Consider the following 17136-nt stretch of genomic DNA (forward strand, 5'->3'; position numbering starts at 1 on the left):
TAAATTACTAATCAATTGCTTTTATTACGCATTAATTTGCAAATCTTTTTTTTCGTCATTCTGGTCGTCAGAAGTATAAAAATAAACTACTGTCCATACTTTCTTTAAGAAAATTGGATTCGTTTTCCCTTGAATAAAATGTTTTTATTCTGGGCGTTGATTTTCCTAAACTGAAGTCAAGCGGAACCTCAGTGGCACAGAACAGGATGGTCGATGTGAAGTGAAGACACTAAGACCGAGTCGGTATCTGAACATTCAACCTTCCATTCAATCAAATCTTTCATTATTCAGATGTACCAAATTGCCATGAAAGCAGAAACAAAATATACTTGTTTTCCGAAATGTAAACAAAACAAACTTCTTGGAAAAATCTCTTTGGTTATTGTTGGGCCCATGCATTAAGCTGCCTTTTAATAAGTGTACACAACACTTTGAAATGTCCTCTTTAAATGCCATTTTGTAACCAATTAATTTGAAAATTTCCCTTTTATTAATACATCGATTTTCACCTCATTCAATTCGGAAAGAAATATTTAAATATTCAGAAATCGATAAAATATTGCAATGTTTGAATAATCAGCACAGCCACTGAAGAAACATGTTTAGTTCCCCCGGTTTTACCCAGAATATAAATTGCAGTTAGTAAACTGTTCACGATGTACTTATATTGTACTTTGTAGCTGTAATCTCATTTGTCCTTCTAAAGCCCTGAGATTTTTCCTTCTAAAGCCGTTCACATTGAAGGACGCGTAAGCACAATCTGATCATAATCTGTACTGGCAGGGGCAGCTGATTCAGGCACTGAGCATTTCCCTGAGTTTCTGGTGGTGGACGTGAATACGTGCTGTATTTCCCATTTGGGGAAGAATTCCATATACGAAGTTCACTGTAATATCGCGTAATTACTACAAAAGTATCCTTACTATGATCGCTGAATGAAGACGATTCCAATAGGCATTGAAGAGCTGAACATCATAGGACAGAAATATGGAGTTTTGGGCACACTTTTGGAGCTACACATGGACCAGGTTTACATCGACAGGCGGCCATCTTTGCTTCTGAAGAACATGGCGAATGCGCACGACGTGTGCGCATGAACCGAATCATATCCGGAAAGAAGCATTATGTAATAGGGGTTGGGCTGCCACAAGCATTGAGGTAATTTTATGCATGAATCCGCAACACGAGGAGTGCAGAGGGCCGTCATCTGTCTGGATGGATCTACACAGTTCACGAAATGCTGCGCAATGTGCCCTACTGTACATGTACATGTACATGTACAATTTTTACTTGGGGGAAAATAGTGCGTGTTTTGCGACAATTTTAAAGTTGGACAATTTCTTTAGAAGGAAAAAAGGGGCCCAATTTCTTTTACAGACAGTTTGTAAGTTGGACAATTTGTTTAGAAGGAAAAAAAGGGACAAATTTCTTTTAGAGAGTGCTTGTCAGTTGGAGGAGTTTTTTTCTATATTTATAGAGAGGGAAGGGGAAAAGGGAGCTGAAACCTGTCTTTAGATTATTGTGTGGCTATCTGCGCTCTAAAATGTGAGGGGAGGCTTGTACAGGAGAAGAACATCCTTAAGGATTTGATTGAAGTGGTCTACTCCTGCATGTCGGCAGCGCCACATGTATTCGGCCAGGTAGAACCCAAACTGGTCGCTTCCACTGTGTGGATAGTCACCTCTCTCACCAATTGCGCGTAAGACTCCAATTCTCGCTCATAGTGCATGTATTGCTAATGGATGAAGCAAGACTCCACCTAGCCTGAGTTCTTATACAGCATTGGAACGAAATTCCTTCTTTCGTACGGCCGACTGCATTTCTACTTGTTCTTTCTCTTTTGGTTTACATAATACGACAGAGATAACTCACGTCATACAGTCAATTGTGCTCAGACATGTACCTTACCTAGTTGATTTCCTTTGGCACAACCTACTTATATTAACAACGGATAGCCACATTTATTTATATTCAAATATTCTAATTTATACAAATATTCGTGAATAATTACATATTCAGTTTCATAAATATTTAATTTTTTTAAATATTCATCTTGACCTCATCGTGACCTCTCCTTAATTCAACCGTAACTTTATATGGAACATATCGAGTTCCTCCGGCAACAAGCGCTCGTGTGGCGTGGTCAGTTAGACTGCTGTATTTCTATACCTAACAGTTCTCTTCATTGCAGGTTCGCTTCCCCTTTACGACACAATTTGGATTAAATGTATTAAATGTGTATACTAACTGTAATAATCCTTGTACTAATGACAGGAAAACTGTGGAGAAATAAAAGGACGGGATAGTGAAGGAAAAGGAAACGGTAGACGATATAGTAGGGGAAAAAAAGAACGGCAAAAGGACTCACTTTTTTGCCGTTTTATTGCGTGGGGCCCCTTCTTTTTAAACCTATCCCCCTAAGTTACTGAACCCCCTTTCACATCTCTATCCCCCAAAAATAAATGTCGCCCCTTTTTAAATCTGTCCTGGAGCAAAAATTTCTCCTAAAAAGTGAACTTCGTATATGGAATTCTTTCCCCCATTTGTTTTATACAAGGACCTGATGTCAAGTACGCCGAGGCGGACAGGGGTATTAAACTTGACCGCTGTACACAGACTGTGCATGGACCATTTAGACAGGGATGTGCAATCTCAGATCAGAGCTAATTCAATGAATGTTACGGCTGGCAAAGTATCAAAGGGGAAATGACATGCACATGACACTGGCTGAATTATACGTACATAACACCTCAAGCTACAGCAGTGCAAACTGCAATCATTTTTCTGTGATGAATAATGGTGATGTCAAGCATGTGAAGCTGCGACAAAATCATGTCTACTCCTTTTGGGAAGGAGTGCTTGAAGTCATGTTTTAGATTGTACATCTGTACTTTTCCACCACTTTGTTTGCTTTTAATGCCTTAATGTTTCAAACTCAGCATACAACCTTTCATAGAGTATGATACTCAAGGTATCATAAACCTGATCAACGGGTCTGCATGTATTTCTTTTCTCTTTAAAAGTGAAAAAAGAAAATTGCTCTTCAAAACAACATGAGTAAATTGAAACTTAGGCACAACACGTCATGTGGTCACGAGTTTTCTCGAAAAATGGTCAAGAACAATCTGTAACACGCACCGAACCGAGATCCTAAGTATTTTTGCTGGTCGAAGTTGCACATCCCTGTTTAAATGGTCCATGAACCTATGGTAGCATATCTTGCTCTGGTGGGAGGGGGCTGGGGTATTACCAACTTGCACTACAAATTATCTAAATGACTGTCAAGAATCAGTATTTGTGGCAATTGGCTGTGGAATAAGGTTTCCATGGCTGCCATCTTGCAGGCCAGTGCTTTTGTTTCACAGGGTATACACAAAGGAGGTTTCCCTGTGAGAAAAAAAGAACTGCCCTGCAAGATGGCTACCATGCAAAGCCTCTATTAAAGTGGGCCAAATGTATGCCTTTTTCAAAAGTCCAGTTTGTTGGCCAGAAATCTTGTGTAGCAAATGTGTTCAGCTCTTTTTGTCAATCCTGCCAAATTTTCCTAAATCCTGTGGATTTCCAATGAAACCTTGCTGTGATGTCGCAGGCACACTCACCAGAGGTCATGTTACAGTAAATTTTGCCTGACAAAGAGGACTTCATTCCGAGGAGACCTTCAACCGAGAACATTGAGAATACAGCTACAAGCACCGAGGAAGTAGGAGACTTATGGTCATTTTTGTCTGTGGTCAGAACCGATAGCTTCCCCAACTGTCTTGTAGCCATTTGCCCTTGGGGGAAAAAAGAAAAATAATTGTGAATGTATGGTATCTTCAAGGCCTTAAAAATGCCATGAAAAGAACTAGTATGGGGGACCGCGTAACATACTGAGGTGAAACATGGTTACTCCTGAAAAAAAAAAAAGCTATACGTAATCCCAAACTTCACAGCGAACAGAGAACAGAAAACATCTGAACTGTAAATTGTCTTATTCTGTTCATCAACTAACTTCATACAAAAATGTTAGCTTTATGTGCACAGCCAGGCTTTCAGAATTTCCCTAGCAAGACTTCACTTTTGAAACCTTAGTGTTTTTCTTCCTGATAGATTTCTGAGCAATTTTAATGAAATCGGTTACTGGTAACTGATCCCAGAATGTAGCGCCAATTGTTGTCAACAATGGTTGGGTACTTGGGTATCTGGTTCCCATTAATGTACAGGTCTAGGAGGCATGATCTTGTAAAACATTTCTAACAAATCCAATATACTTCCTTCTTGCTCCTTAAATTCCAGAGAGAAATCTACAATCCCCCCCCCCCAAAAAAGAAGGGAACTCTAGCTTACTTTAATAAGTCATCCAACTCGCGTTTAATCCTCTTGACAAGGGGAGGCCCTTCGTAGGCTAGTGCTGTGTACAGCTGTATCAGGCATGCCCCTGCCTTGATCTTCTCGTAGGCATCTTGACCCGAGCTGATTCCGCCCACTCCAATGATTGGCAACTCACCTGGAGTAAGAGAGAATCATTTGGCTTACAGGTTTAATGCAATTTGCTTATAGAGGCTCTTACCACCTCAGTTGAGGGACCACAAGGTAGAGAGTGGCATCAGTGACAGGACTAATTTTTCTCTTAGTTTGTTTGTGTATAAACTTGCGTTACAGATTAAAAGCTACCATTATGCAAATCAGTACGAAGCTGAAGGGGAAAGGCAGTCAAGATGGATCAGAGGTTTGAAAATCAGTTGTGGTTTGCCTCGAAGGAAAACTCGAAACAGAGTCTCTAGTTGATGTTTCACTGCTGTCGGGGGAAAAGTTCAGAAACTATTTGTCAAATCATTTGATGGAGAGGGGTTGTGGAGTTGGTGAAGTGAACACTGAAGTGCGAAAACAGGAACAAACTCAACGAGACAACAAAGAGAGCATGCTGAATCCACAGGCTCAAATGGGGGACAATGAACTAAGTCTTCACATTAGCCAGAGTGGGATTCGAACCCCGATCACAGATTTGAATTTGTCCAGGCAAGTGCTTTATCAGTGTGTTTCCCAACAGCATGGTGTAGTAGAAACTTGATGGTGCATGGAAAATTGTGGCACGGTGGACTTTCTCTTAGAGGGTGCCTACCATTTGTGAGTCTGTACATGTCTCTCACTGTGTCCGTTGCCATGTGTCTGAGGGGAGGTCCACTCAGCCCCCCACTCTCTGTCTTGTTTGGACTCTGTAGACTAGCTGGACGGGTGATGGTAGTGTTGGTCACTATGAGTCCGTCCACTTTACCCTGCAAAGGAGAAGCAATGCAGAGTATGTGTGTGCTGAGATCTCCGTGTTTTCATACATGTAGCTACACTACTGAATAGACCTAACGTCCTCTGAAAGTTAGCCACGCACCTCAGGTGACTTAGAACACAAGCTGTTTTGTATTTGTGTGTGCGATGCATGACACATGCTCCTAGTAACATACAAGAGCGAACTGCATTCACACTCTCAAAGTGTCTGCTGCATGTATGTACCTGATGTAGGCATCCAAGGCTGTCTCGGATTTCTCAGACATTTCTTACCGTGTGCATACCACATGGACCATACCTACGTGTTGTACATGTATTAGCCCAAAGCTGAATCACAGGCAGTGCTGCAGTACTCGATTTGCCTGAAGACTTTTCTTCTATATGAGGTTACATTATTAAAGACAGAGAGGAAAATTTGTGGGAAATGAAAAGTATGTAGATGAGAAAAGTATCACATTTTCATTTTCCTGACACTATTTATAAGACTTTCCCATTCCCCATTTTTTTAGATAGAAGTTATGGCTCAGTCACGGTGCTGTGAACAAGACAAGGAGATCAAACACGATATCAGGCCGAGTGTTTGCTTTCACATTTGATGTGCATTCCCATATTGCATATCAGCGAACCCAGAAATGAAAAGGCCTGACAGACGCACATACCTGTGGATTGTATGTGTTTTGTACCTCTGGTTTTTCCACCGTTAGGAACATCACGTGATATATAAGAGACGCTGTGATTGGATAATGCTTTTGAAGTGCACATAATCCTATAGTTCCTTGACTTAATATCATTGGTTAAAGAACTGCTTGTGGTAAAAAGGCAAAAAAATGCACAAAGCAACATTAGCCCCTTAACTTGGAGAAAGTGCAGACTATCAAGTTTTGAATGAAATCAGGAAAAGTTTTTAGTCGGTACCTGTTTTCTGGTGGCGACAGCTGCAATGTCCTCTTTGTCTTGCTGAGTCAAATCCGGTGCAATCTTAACTAACAGGGGAGGTCTAGGCGAGCAGGGTAGCTGGTCTCTTGCTTCCAGCACCTATGCGTCAAGAGTAACACAATTAAACCAATTTTAGCCAGAAAACATCAGCACTCATTTTTCAAAGACAGCCAGAAATGTATGCATTTCCAATTGACATGCCCCAAGCACACCGGTGGCTTGAACTTCAAATGGCTATAAATATCAAAACCGTAGGTTAGATTGAGATGAAATTTCACACGCATAAGGTAGGGTATCTGTGCATGCATGTCAAGTTTTAAAAAACCAATGGATCCTGATACAGCCGAGTTCTTGGGGGCAGAATCTGCCCCTCCCCTCTGCCGTGAGATGGTCCAAAACCCCTTGGCTCTTTTAGGGTTAATATACACTAGACTCAATCTTCAAGTGCTCTGCTCTATCTCCTAGTCATCTAACAACTAACTACCACACCTTGTCAATTAACTGCCCCAGCTGTTCCCTGCCTTGCATCTTCCGGAGCCCTGGCGTGTTTGGACTGGAGACATTGATGACCAAATAGTCCCCTAGGCATCCGAAGCACTTAACCCCCCTCACATAATCGTTGACGGCATCCGGGGAAGTCTTGTTCTTGCCAAGGTTGATCCCTACAATCCCTCTTTTTCCTACAATTTCAAGAGCAACGTAACTCAGAATACCAAGAAATTTGCAACAAATAAATCTTTGCACTCCTTGGCCTCTTTACACCAAGTAAACACAGAGAGGGCAGCTAAACACATTCCGACGAATTCTGTGCTGGGTGAGATCTCTACTCATGCCTACCCTTGAGTGATTGTCGGCACTGAGTCTCCAACAGGTTTAATAAGGTTGGGTGTGTATGAGGCCCTGAAACATTGAGGGCCATAGCTAGGCACTGTAGTAAATATCACTTTTTGAGGGTCCCAGTTTTTTTAAACAGCAATAATGTGGCAGGAAATTTCATACAAATATTAAACAAATGACCACCAAGAGACAAGTTGGGAAATTAGTGACAGGTTTTACCCAGTACTGATTGCAACAGCATCTATCCCACTGTAATTTAATCAATAACATATACAGTACAATGACGGCCATATCCACCCTTTGTGATGTGTTATACATGTACATGTAGACTTTTATTATTGGTCAGCAATATTGAAATTGAAAATGAGGTTAAATCTTCCTTTTTTATTTAAAGTTAAGATTAGAAACAAAAGCAATTAAATGAAATTTTATGACAAATTACTACTTGTCTACTTTGGAAATTAATTTCAATTTTTAATCAAACATACAAAACTGTGCCTTTTGCTTAAAGCCAGATTTACAAATATATTGTAAGGGAAACTTGAAAAGTAGGGCCATCATAAAACACTCTGGTCCATCCTGATCGACAGTTTGCAATTAATAAAACGGATTCAAGGAATAAGACTGCAACTGGCTTTTATGTGAATAATGTTGGTTGTCATTTTCCCAGGTTTGCAGAGATTCAGGCACTGTGACTTGAGGTGTGAACTACATGTACATGTATACAGCCACATGGCTTTAATAAATTCCACGTCCTCTGACTAGCACTTCCCAATTCACAAACCTGACAATAGGAGACAGCAAACTTGGGGAATTCAGCTAAATAGAAAACCTGTGCACAGTGGCCCTAGTTCAAGTTCTCCTCCAGTCTATTTCTTTACTCAACATAATATCGACATACTGCAATAATATTCTGAAGCTTGCATTGATAACGCTATCACTACTCTGCTTTGTGGACACAAGCACCCCTAAAAGTGGGACAGGTGGTGTTGAGCAGGGGAGAATCATAGCCAAAAGCATGAATATTGACAAAGAAATGCCTCTATCACAGTTGACTTGAAAAGCCCAGGACTTTGCTAGACAAGTAGTGACTGACATGTGATGACTTGGTTTATAAGATGACCAGTTAGAAACAGGTGATGACTTGGTTTATAAGATGACCAGTTAGAAATAGGTGATGACTTGGTTTATAAGATGACCAGTTAGAAACAGGTGATGACTTGGTTTATAAGATGACCAGTTAGAAACAGGTGATGACTTGGTTTATAAGATGACCAGTTAGAAACAGGTGATGACTTGGTTTATAAGATGACCAATTAGAAACAGGTGATGACTTGGTTTATAAGATGACCAGTTAGAAACAGGCGATGACTTGGTTTATAAGATGACCAGTTAGAAGCAGGTGATGACTTGGTTTATAAGATGACCAGTTAGAAACAGGTGATGACTTGGTTTATAAGATGACCAGTTAGAAACAGGTGATGACTTGGTTTATAAGATGACCAGTTAGAAACAGGTGATGACTTGGTTTATAAGATGACCAGTTAGAAACAGGTGATGACTTGTGAGACGTTACAACTTGCCACAAAGTTGATAAATGATGCGAGTGTGGGTGGCGCTGTCTTTCACCTGCTGGCAAGTGTGCCTTTGCATCGGCTCTGTCTTTTAACCTCTGAAGAACTGCAGCGTGCCCGTCACTGTTGAAGCTATACCTACATGTACAAAGGTACAGTAACCAAATAGATCATTAATGACTGTGACGTCAAAACTAAATGGCTCTTTTGGTCACGCGGTGATACATGTTATAGTCATAGCAGTGTTACTTCATTTGATGAAATAGCTCATCAAAACAAAGGTAACATTCTACAATACACAGATCCAGGAAAGTCCCTGGAATGCTGGCAAAAATTCTAATACTGTCGTTGACCCCGAATTTGAAAAAAAAAACCAGCTAAGCTCCAATCTCGCGAGAGACATAAGAGATTGTGAAGTATTGCCAGGGAACCAAATTTACTTGTATGGGCATGGCATGAAGGGGAAAGCACGTCAAAGTCAGAGCAATGGATCGGTGGCATGCAGCCCGACAGTGAAGGCAAAATTTTGTGGCATCAAATAGTGAGCTCCATTCCACCCATGCCTTAGCACTCATCTGTGCACATTACTAATTACTTATGTACTCACGGTACTGCCACTAAATTGGCATAACAACGACAAAGTGATGGCTGCGATTATCAAGAAAATTCCATTACCATCAATGGTGCTGAATTTCAGCAAATGTCATCTACTGTAGGATTAAAAGGCAATGACAGTGATCTTGATTAAAAGCTGAATTGCACTCTCTTGTAGGATCTTGATGGGCTTCATACATATGCAACAGCATTATCAGGGTCAAGTAATTCCTAATCTACCTGTTGACGATGGCCTTGTCCTCCGACAGCCTAAAGACCCTCGGCTTGGGGTTCCCTTCTTGTGGTTCGGGGGTCACACTGCCAACTTCCACAAAACCAAAACCCATCTTGAGCATGCCGTCCATGGCCTGCGCGTGCTTGTCAAACCCAGCCGCTAGTCCGACGGGGTTTTTGAAATGACGTCCCCAGACCGTCACTCCCTGAAAGTTACAAGGGAATACATTGTACGTGTAACAAGATATGATGTACTGTGGTCACGTCAGATGCAAAGGATGCATCACAGGTGCTCACGAGACGATATTAATCTGCTTGACATGAAAACAGAAAATGTACACGTTATACAAGTTGCCTTGCCCTCTGAGATACCAGACCACGAAGCACAAGGGTGTGTATGATTTCTACAATGCACTTTTCTGCATTTACCTGTGCTGAGACAAAACTACATGTAACTACAGTTACTGTCAAGGAAAGCTTGTTTTTCAACACAATTTGTGCATGAAACTCAGCCTTGATGAAAGGAATGTCACTGCTTGTCGATCACAGTATTCCAGATTCAACTAAAAATACTGCAGGGCTGCCCATTGAGCCTATCAACGCCCCCCCTCCCATTGTGTTCTCTTGGCCACTCAGAATCTACCGTGTAGACCATGTACAGTACATGAACACGTATGAATATCTTACGAGAGATGGTGGGTCCTTGAAGGTATTCCAAGGCACCAATCCCCATGCAGCTGTCTTCACTGCCAAGACGTGGGCGGACTCTGCACTGACTGCCCTCAAGCTTGGCATGGCAATGTCTCGGTAAAATTTCTCGCTGCCCAGCCCGAGGCACAAGCCCCCGAACAGAGCTGTACCGCAACTGAGTATCACGGCTGCTGATTTACTCTTCGACTGGGAAAGTAAACGTACATGTATACTCATGTCAAACACCATTTGAATTGTTTGGTTGATCATCTTCCGTGAACAATATTTTAAAAATTCTGAATCCTCTGTTGTAATCCACAGGTGTGGACAAACAAGCCAAAATAAAAGGCATATTTTGGGTGCGATGGGTTAATCCACACCATCAGTTGACTGCTACAGAATTAGTCAATCTTAAACATGATTTGTCAATATTTTCACAAACAGCAAATCATCTTATTCTTCCTCATTCAAAGACTAAGATAAATTGTTTTGAAATGGAAAGCAACGTCTGAGAGTTCCTGGCGGATGACAGACCATTAGCACAGCAAGAGTAACTGACCATGCAAATCAACCAATTATGCCAATCGACAGATCACTTATAAAGTATTTAAGACAAACCCATGAAAACTATACATAAATAATTACCATTATCAGCTGCTAAAATCGTAACATCAACAATGACCATGGTTATTAGAACTAAGGCCGTTTTCCAATACTCAACTTCGGCTCTGTCTCAGGCTTCAACTGTTTTTTGACTAGCTGACTTTGAAGCTATAAGGGCAGTAATTAGTCCAATAGTGCCCCAAAACATCAAATAAGATGCAAGAGAATCAAAAATTACGTAATCCAATGTAATTTAAATGCTTCAGGCCCATAATCAGGGATTGGTTTTGGGAACGAAGACTGAGACGGAGACAAAGTTGAGTATTGGAAAACGACCTAAGACTGTCCGCCATGAGCACCAATAGTTCTGCTTTTTATAAAAACATGCACAGACTGGTACTGTCAACACTACTAACAAACTTACACATGTACATGTATGTAGAAACTTATGTGTATAGGCATTATCTTGTTCAATATTTAAAACTTCTAACAGCCATGTTCATTAATCCAAAATTCCTCCTAAGTCAGTAAGTACGTTATGACTGGTTGTAGTTGTACAGTAACAAATCCCAACATAAAGAGGGGAGGAGGGTGCAGCTAGTGCCCGCCCACTTAAATGTATTTTCTGTTAAAAAAATCAAATACAACTGGATGCAAGCAAATTAGACTTGGGAACAAAACTTCCAAAAGCCCACGGCAGTTTAACCTTGAAAAAGCCAACTTGTGAAGTTTTCGTTTTGTTGTTAGGACCATCTGAAGTTCAGTGTCACGTTGCACGTTGGCCTGCATGCATCAAGAATGTCACTGGAAAAAAGTCTACATTTTCGGCTGGCCTGTCTAAGAGGAAAGATGGATGCTGCGCAAGAATGACACGTGTGATTTTCACAAAAGTTAGGTGTCGAAAAAACTGCATAATGTATTTCTGAAACAACTCCTGAGCCTTGAGGACTCCATGCTTAAAAAAGTTCCCCTGTCAAGACACTAAACAATGTAAAGGTCAAAAATTTAAGGTGCAGTTTTTACACACCGACATGCAATTTCTCCAAAGACAGATAATCAAATTTACTTGAACATATCAGGGAAAAAGGTATAGTGGAGCCGATTCCATCCCCCCAAAAATAAGTTTTAAAATTGCACTGGACATGACCGGATACTAATTCAAGCACTCAGTCACCAAATGTAAGTCACAACACAGTCACTACTTGGTTACGAAATAAAGACAGACATGACAGAGTAGGCTTAGTGACTTTGAGTTCTCAAAGTAACCAGATGCCAGTAAAATATATGTTGGATATGATCGGTTGACAGGTGCAAATGCTCCATCTTTGCACAATGGGTCAATCTTAGTGCATGATTGGTAATTTCACCATAACTCAGCCAATTGCCTTCTCATTCTTATTCATAGTCGTGAATGTGAAAAATTATTTCCAAAAAGGGAGGTAAAGTTGGAGATTTCATGAAGAATCAACCAATCACACAGAGCGATCAGGCAATCGTGCAGATCGACTGATCATGCTCAAAATACACACTTCACATCAGTCGAGCATCGAGTCATGCCAGTAATACCCACAATATCTGAGTGATGCATGTACATGTATGTCTGGCAACAAATTTTTTTACATAATACGTTGGGCATGTGGGTACATACAATAGGTGGGACAGATAAGCTTTATCACAATTATTTTGCAAAATGGTACAAGGAAAAGGGGGCAAAGTTTCCTCCTTTTTCCTTCCCACTTTCTACAATTGTGCAAAATCACCCATGCAGTATTTGCGATAACGCTTATGGGCATGACAGGCCTTAAGTAAACAGGGGAAGCTTCCACATGAAGACTAGTCTCCTCTCAAGTATGTTACATATGTAATACACGGACTGAGCGATAAGATAATACATGTACCAATGGGCTCTTCCAAAATTTTGGCAGCAGTTTAGATGTCTTGACATGGAAGATCCGTCAAGATGATGAGGGGTCAAGTGATGTATTGTTCAACGATCTTATTTTAAAGATGGCGACTGAGAGAGCGAGCCCGTTAGATTGAATGGATAAAGGCAAAAAGACTAGAAAATACCTCAATAACATGAGTGAAATCATTCAATAAATAGTTTTTAGAAAGCGGAAAGGTCAAGAATCATGTCCGTGTGCAAAAGAAATTGCACCCACGATGATAAGTGGGTGCGCCGAAAATGTTCAGTACGCCGACACGAAATTGCGCATACAGATGTGTGGCTAAGGATGGGTCGGGAGTGAGAGTCCGTGCCTCAATACAATAGTGGGGCTAGGCCTTATGCTAAAGTTGGGACGTAATCACAGCAATAAGGCTTACGGCCCCGCATACACATGATAAGGCCGGCCTGAAAACATTGAAGGGTAAGTAATGTTGACAATGATTAGACATTATCAAACACTCACAGCCATGTTGGGTGTTCCAGCCGATGAATGATGATCATCAAGTCAATAAAAAAATAATCACGCAGCAACGTTCGCATACCCCGCGAAATCATTTGGTAGTTGGTGATTCCTACGTTATTTACTCCACAGAAACCACCAGTCTCTCTCGCAAAGTATTGAGTTTAAGTTTCAACAAAATCAAAATGAAACCACGAATACAGCTAAAGAAAGCTTATTAATATTTTGAAGTGTAATTTTTGGATAGGGTAAACATACTGTATGAATTAATATCTTGAATAAATTTACTACAACTTGATGAATCTGATACACGTGGAAGGATCCGGATAGAATTGACTTTAGTATCGTCTGCATCAGTCAGTCCAGCCAGAGTGGGGTTTCTGTGCTTAAAAAGTGTCCATAATGACAGCGTTTGCTGGTTTGTGTTTTGTTAATCTTTTTGGAATTTTCTCTTCCCAGGAGTTTAAGCTTTTTACATGGGTATTCTGTGTAACTATATTGTAGCATTAAATAGAGCAAACGTGAAAAGGTTGCGTGCGCCGGGTCGCAGCATAGCAGAAGTGCCACGTACATGTACATACTGTACATGTAGACCACACTGTACATCATAAGTAATGGCCTAAACGTACAGACACTGTTCTGTACACAAAGTCATATGCATGTTCATCGTGTTTATTCTCGGGGTTGGAGGTTGTTCCATTCATTGCACTCACTCTGGGCAAAGGGGCAACTCTCTATTCACTTTATAGAGGGATTTGCATATTTTCCTCCTTTTTTGCTGCAGCGTGATAAAAATAACTTAAAACCTTTTTGGTACATTGTGTGGGAAATATTCATATAAGTGCAGAAACAGTGAAATTTCAGGCATAGCCTATTTGATGCACATGTAAAAGTTAAGAATAGGAGTTCAATTCAGCTTTTACCCATAGATAATATAGACTGTAACACTATTTTGCCCCTTTGAGTTTCAAGTGTGAAATATGGAATAACACCAATTGACCAATCAGAGAGAAGAATCAAGACTCAGTGATGTCATCCCGACCTCAAGAATGTAGAAGAATTTGTGTTTGCTTGAAGTTGTAGGCCTAACTGTGACACAATCAGCATGACATCACATTGTGCGATTGATGTTCCGTGCATGCAGTCTTCGAAAGTGCACAATTTGCACAACTTGTGCAGTTTTTCTTAGGTTGTGCATATTTTAAATGCGACAGCAACTGCAGATAGCATTGAGCACAATCTGTGACATGTTTGAATGTGCACTACTTTTGTGCTTGAACTATGTGATTTCTAAACTTAACAGGCTTAAATTTAAAGGGAGTACATGTACATGTGGGTCTAAGCGACCTAGACATGATGGTTACCATTTGATGGGATGGCTATGGTGGACTGGTTCCCATTCCCTCAGCTGCTCAGAATTCTCCAGCTATCTCAATTCTTGGGATGGGCACCAGTTAAGCTGGGTAACTGTTGCATTGAGTAAAGGCTAGAACTCTAATTTCTAGTACCATCGTTAGCTACCTCCGTGCTAGGACAAACCAATGGGTTTTGGGGTTGTTTGAAAATCCTTATTGTCCCTGATTGTAATTTGTTTTCTGTTGGGTCCTACTTTTGTTGCACTTTTTATTTTTCTAACTAATGAGCTAAAGCTTTTTAGCAGGAAGTAAAGTCTCAATTAAATGTCAAGAGGGGAATTTAATAGATCCCATGAGGCAATACAAAAAGCTCCAAACTAATGGGTGAAATTTCATCTGACATGTCGCGGCAGGCATGTACCTGTGTCCAATAAGTGCCGTGCTTTACAATGTACATCATCATCTTGCAGCACAAATCATGTTCTAAAACAGACCGGACAGTAGACCTGATGCTTAATTTAAATTTGTGTTAAGTGTGTAGTTGATGTGAGTCTCTTACGCATGACTGTTGCGAAAAAAACCAATCTTATCCTTTCTTCATTGGAAAAAGATATAGTTCATGTACCAGATACATGTAAATGAACATACATGTACCTATGTCCTGAGACCCAAGTCCTTCAAGGATTTGAAGAACTAAATGAAAGGTGCCTACAAACATGTTAAGCAGTCAGTTAGACTGCATTATAAAAAAATCATTTTGTCAGTAATGTACAAGTGTCCAATAATGTAAAATACTGGGCATAAGAGCTGAGAAACCTATAGAAATACATACACACAGGTGTACACATGAGTTTGTATACACATTCAAATCATGGACTATAACAATAGGGGACAATAGGGTCCACGGTTGCCGAAGAGTCCACGCTTGGAAAACGTGTACAAAACATATGGGAGGTCTTCCGAAAAAGTTTGAACAAAAGAGGAACAATAGGGAGTCCACGATTGAAGGCGTTTACACAATTGTCTTTGTGTACTTCACTTTACATAGAAATGCATCAAATACATGTACATGACACATTTTTTCTATTCCACCCCCCCAGAATTTATGAAAGCTAAGAGAAAATTGAATTTCATCTGTCATGACTGTCATTTGCAGAGTTTGGGTGCATTGAAGAACTGGTGCAGGCTGTGGAAGACATCGACTGGCTGTAAGTAGTATACCATTTCACACATGTACTTAAACAAATGTTACTGTTGGTTATTCAAAATGCTGCTGTATCCCATCAATAGAAGTTCCATGTATGTGTGCACGGACATTGGTACATGTAGCTCCATGGCTTAGCTCCTATGTACATATAGCCACAAGTAATTTTGTGTAACTAGCTGTGGACCTTCCCCTCGTTTCCTTTGAATGGAATAAGCTTGGTTGACTTTTACGTGTGTATGCGGATTGACAGGCTGCCTACTGATGTGCAGGCTGAGGCCATTCCATTAATCCTTGGAGGGGGTGATGTCCTCATGGCAGCAGAGACTGGAAGTGGAAAGACAGGGGTGAGGGATTATTTTAACGTCTTGCCATCTTGGATGTTGATCTGCGTGCCATTTACTAAAGCAAAGCTGTACATGCATATATGTATGTATATACATGTATATCCGTGCACCTGAAATCTGGTTTCCATATCAATGTTATGAGATACTGACAGCATCGCTGTCCAGTCCCCTGATGATACACACTCATAAGAAAATGATTTATCGCGACTCAGATTTATTTGGATGCAGATAGTCGGCAGCATTGGATCACGTTCAATTTTGCCAACTGTCTGCATTGACGGATGCAAACATTCAAGCTAGCATGACTAGCATACAATGATGTCCATCTCCCTTGAATACACTTTATTTATTTGATCCATTTGCTCCTTGTAACTGAGACGGTAAACCCCAGTTTTAGACAAAATCACTGACGATGAATGAAGTACGGTACATCTAATCTTAGTACCAGTTTAGCTTCAAGAAATGCTACAACATAAAGAAAGGCATTCCAGTTTCAGATATCATTTTGTTTGCAGTTTCTTTTTGTTGAATGATGTCACAATGAACGATGTTGAAGTGTCTTTTCCGTAACTGTGGTATCACCAATCATTTTACAACCATAAGGACAGTAGACCTGAAGTGCATAATAACTGTGTAGGTCAATGACTTGGGCTGGTACTGTGTGACCATCATAATGCCATAATTAGTGCCATGATGAGCTGATGGATGGATTTCAAGAAAGTGCACACACTGTGTTCATCCTCACGCGCATGCCCTGTTGAGTGAAGTGTACCGTAGCTTGTCAGATACAGTTCCTCGTTTGTTCCACAGGCTTTCTGTCTGCCAGTGATTCAAATTGTCCACGAGTCACTGCGAGATGGTGCAAGTGGCAAACTAGAAGGAAAAATCAAGGCCAAAGCAGGTAACTCCATGTTATTCCACTTTCAATTTATCCCTTTCGTGTAGGCTCTAAATGTTATTCCTGAAGAGAAACGTCGTTCTCTTTTTTTAATCCGTTGTAGTCCTCTGCAATAATTCACCACAAATCTTGGCATTTTGTGGTCATCCGTAAAGTATCCACACACAACATACTGACTTCTTTGACCCCCTGTG

The 17136-nt window shown here is 40.6% G+C and overlaps 2 protein-coding genes across 3 annotated transcripts in view; one reads left to right on the forward strand and one right to left on the reverse strand.

The window, feature by feature from the left end:
• dhodh (dihydroorotate dehydrogenase (quinone)) lies at positions 1–13264 on the reverse strand. Its single transcript, XM_022253068.2, has 9 exons — positions 13142–13264; positions 10125–10334; positions 9444–9643; positions 8665–8747; positions 6688–6878; positions 6178–6297; positions 5102–5255; positions 4327–4486; positions 1–3773 (listed from the first exon to the last, which is right to left on the reverse strand). Exons 1-9 carry the CDS (start codon positions 13145–13147, stop codon positions 3716–3718), a joined length of 1182 nt encoding a protein of 393 aa, XP_022108760.2. The 5' UTR covers positions 13148–13264; the 3' UTR covers positions 1–3715.
• The window catches only part of ddx1 (DEAD-box helicase 1), a 23882-nt gene continuing 19749 nt past the window's right edge, over positions 13004–17136 (forward strand). The window contains exons 1-4 of one of the 2 annotated variants that reach the window (XM_022253067.2): positions 13004–13099; positions 15650–15701; positions 15951–16044; positions 16855–16945. In XM_022253067.2, coding sequence (XP_022108759.2) covers positions 16012–16044; positions 16855–16945 — 124 coding nt within the window. In that variant the 5' untranslated portion in view covers positions 13004–13099; positions 15650–15701; positions 15951–16011. Of the gene's footprint in view, positions 13100–13438; positions 13557–15649; positions 15702–15950; positions 16045–16854; positions 16946–17136 lie in introns of those variants that run through there. The other variant, XM_022253064.2, reaches the window with a different exon arrangement.

The sequence above is a fragment of the Acanthaster planci genome, linkage group LG06 (assembly GCF_054643075.1).
Source record: "Acanthaster planci isolate LZ-2023a linkage group LG06, COTS_SCS, whole genome shotgun sequence".
NCBI lineage: Eukaryota > Metazoa > Echinodermata > Asteroidea > Valvatida > Acanthasteridae > Acanthaster > Acanthaster planci.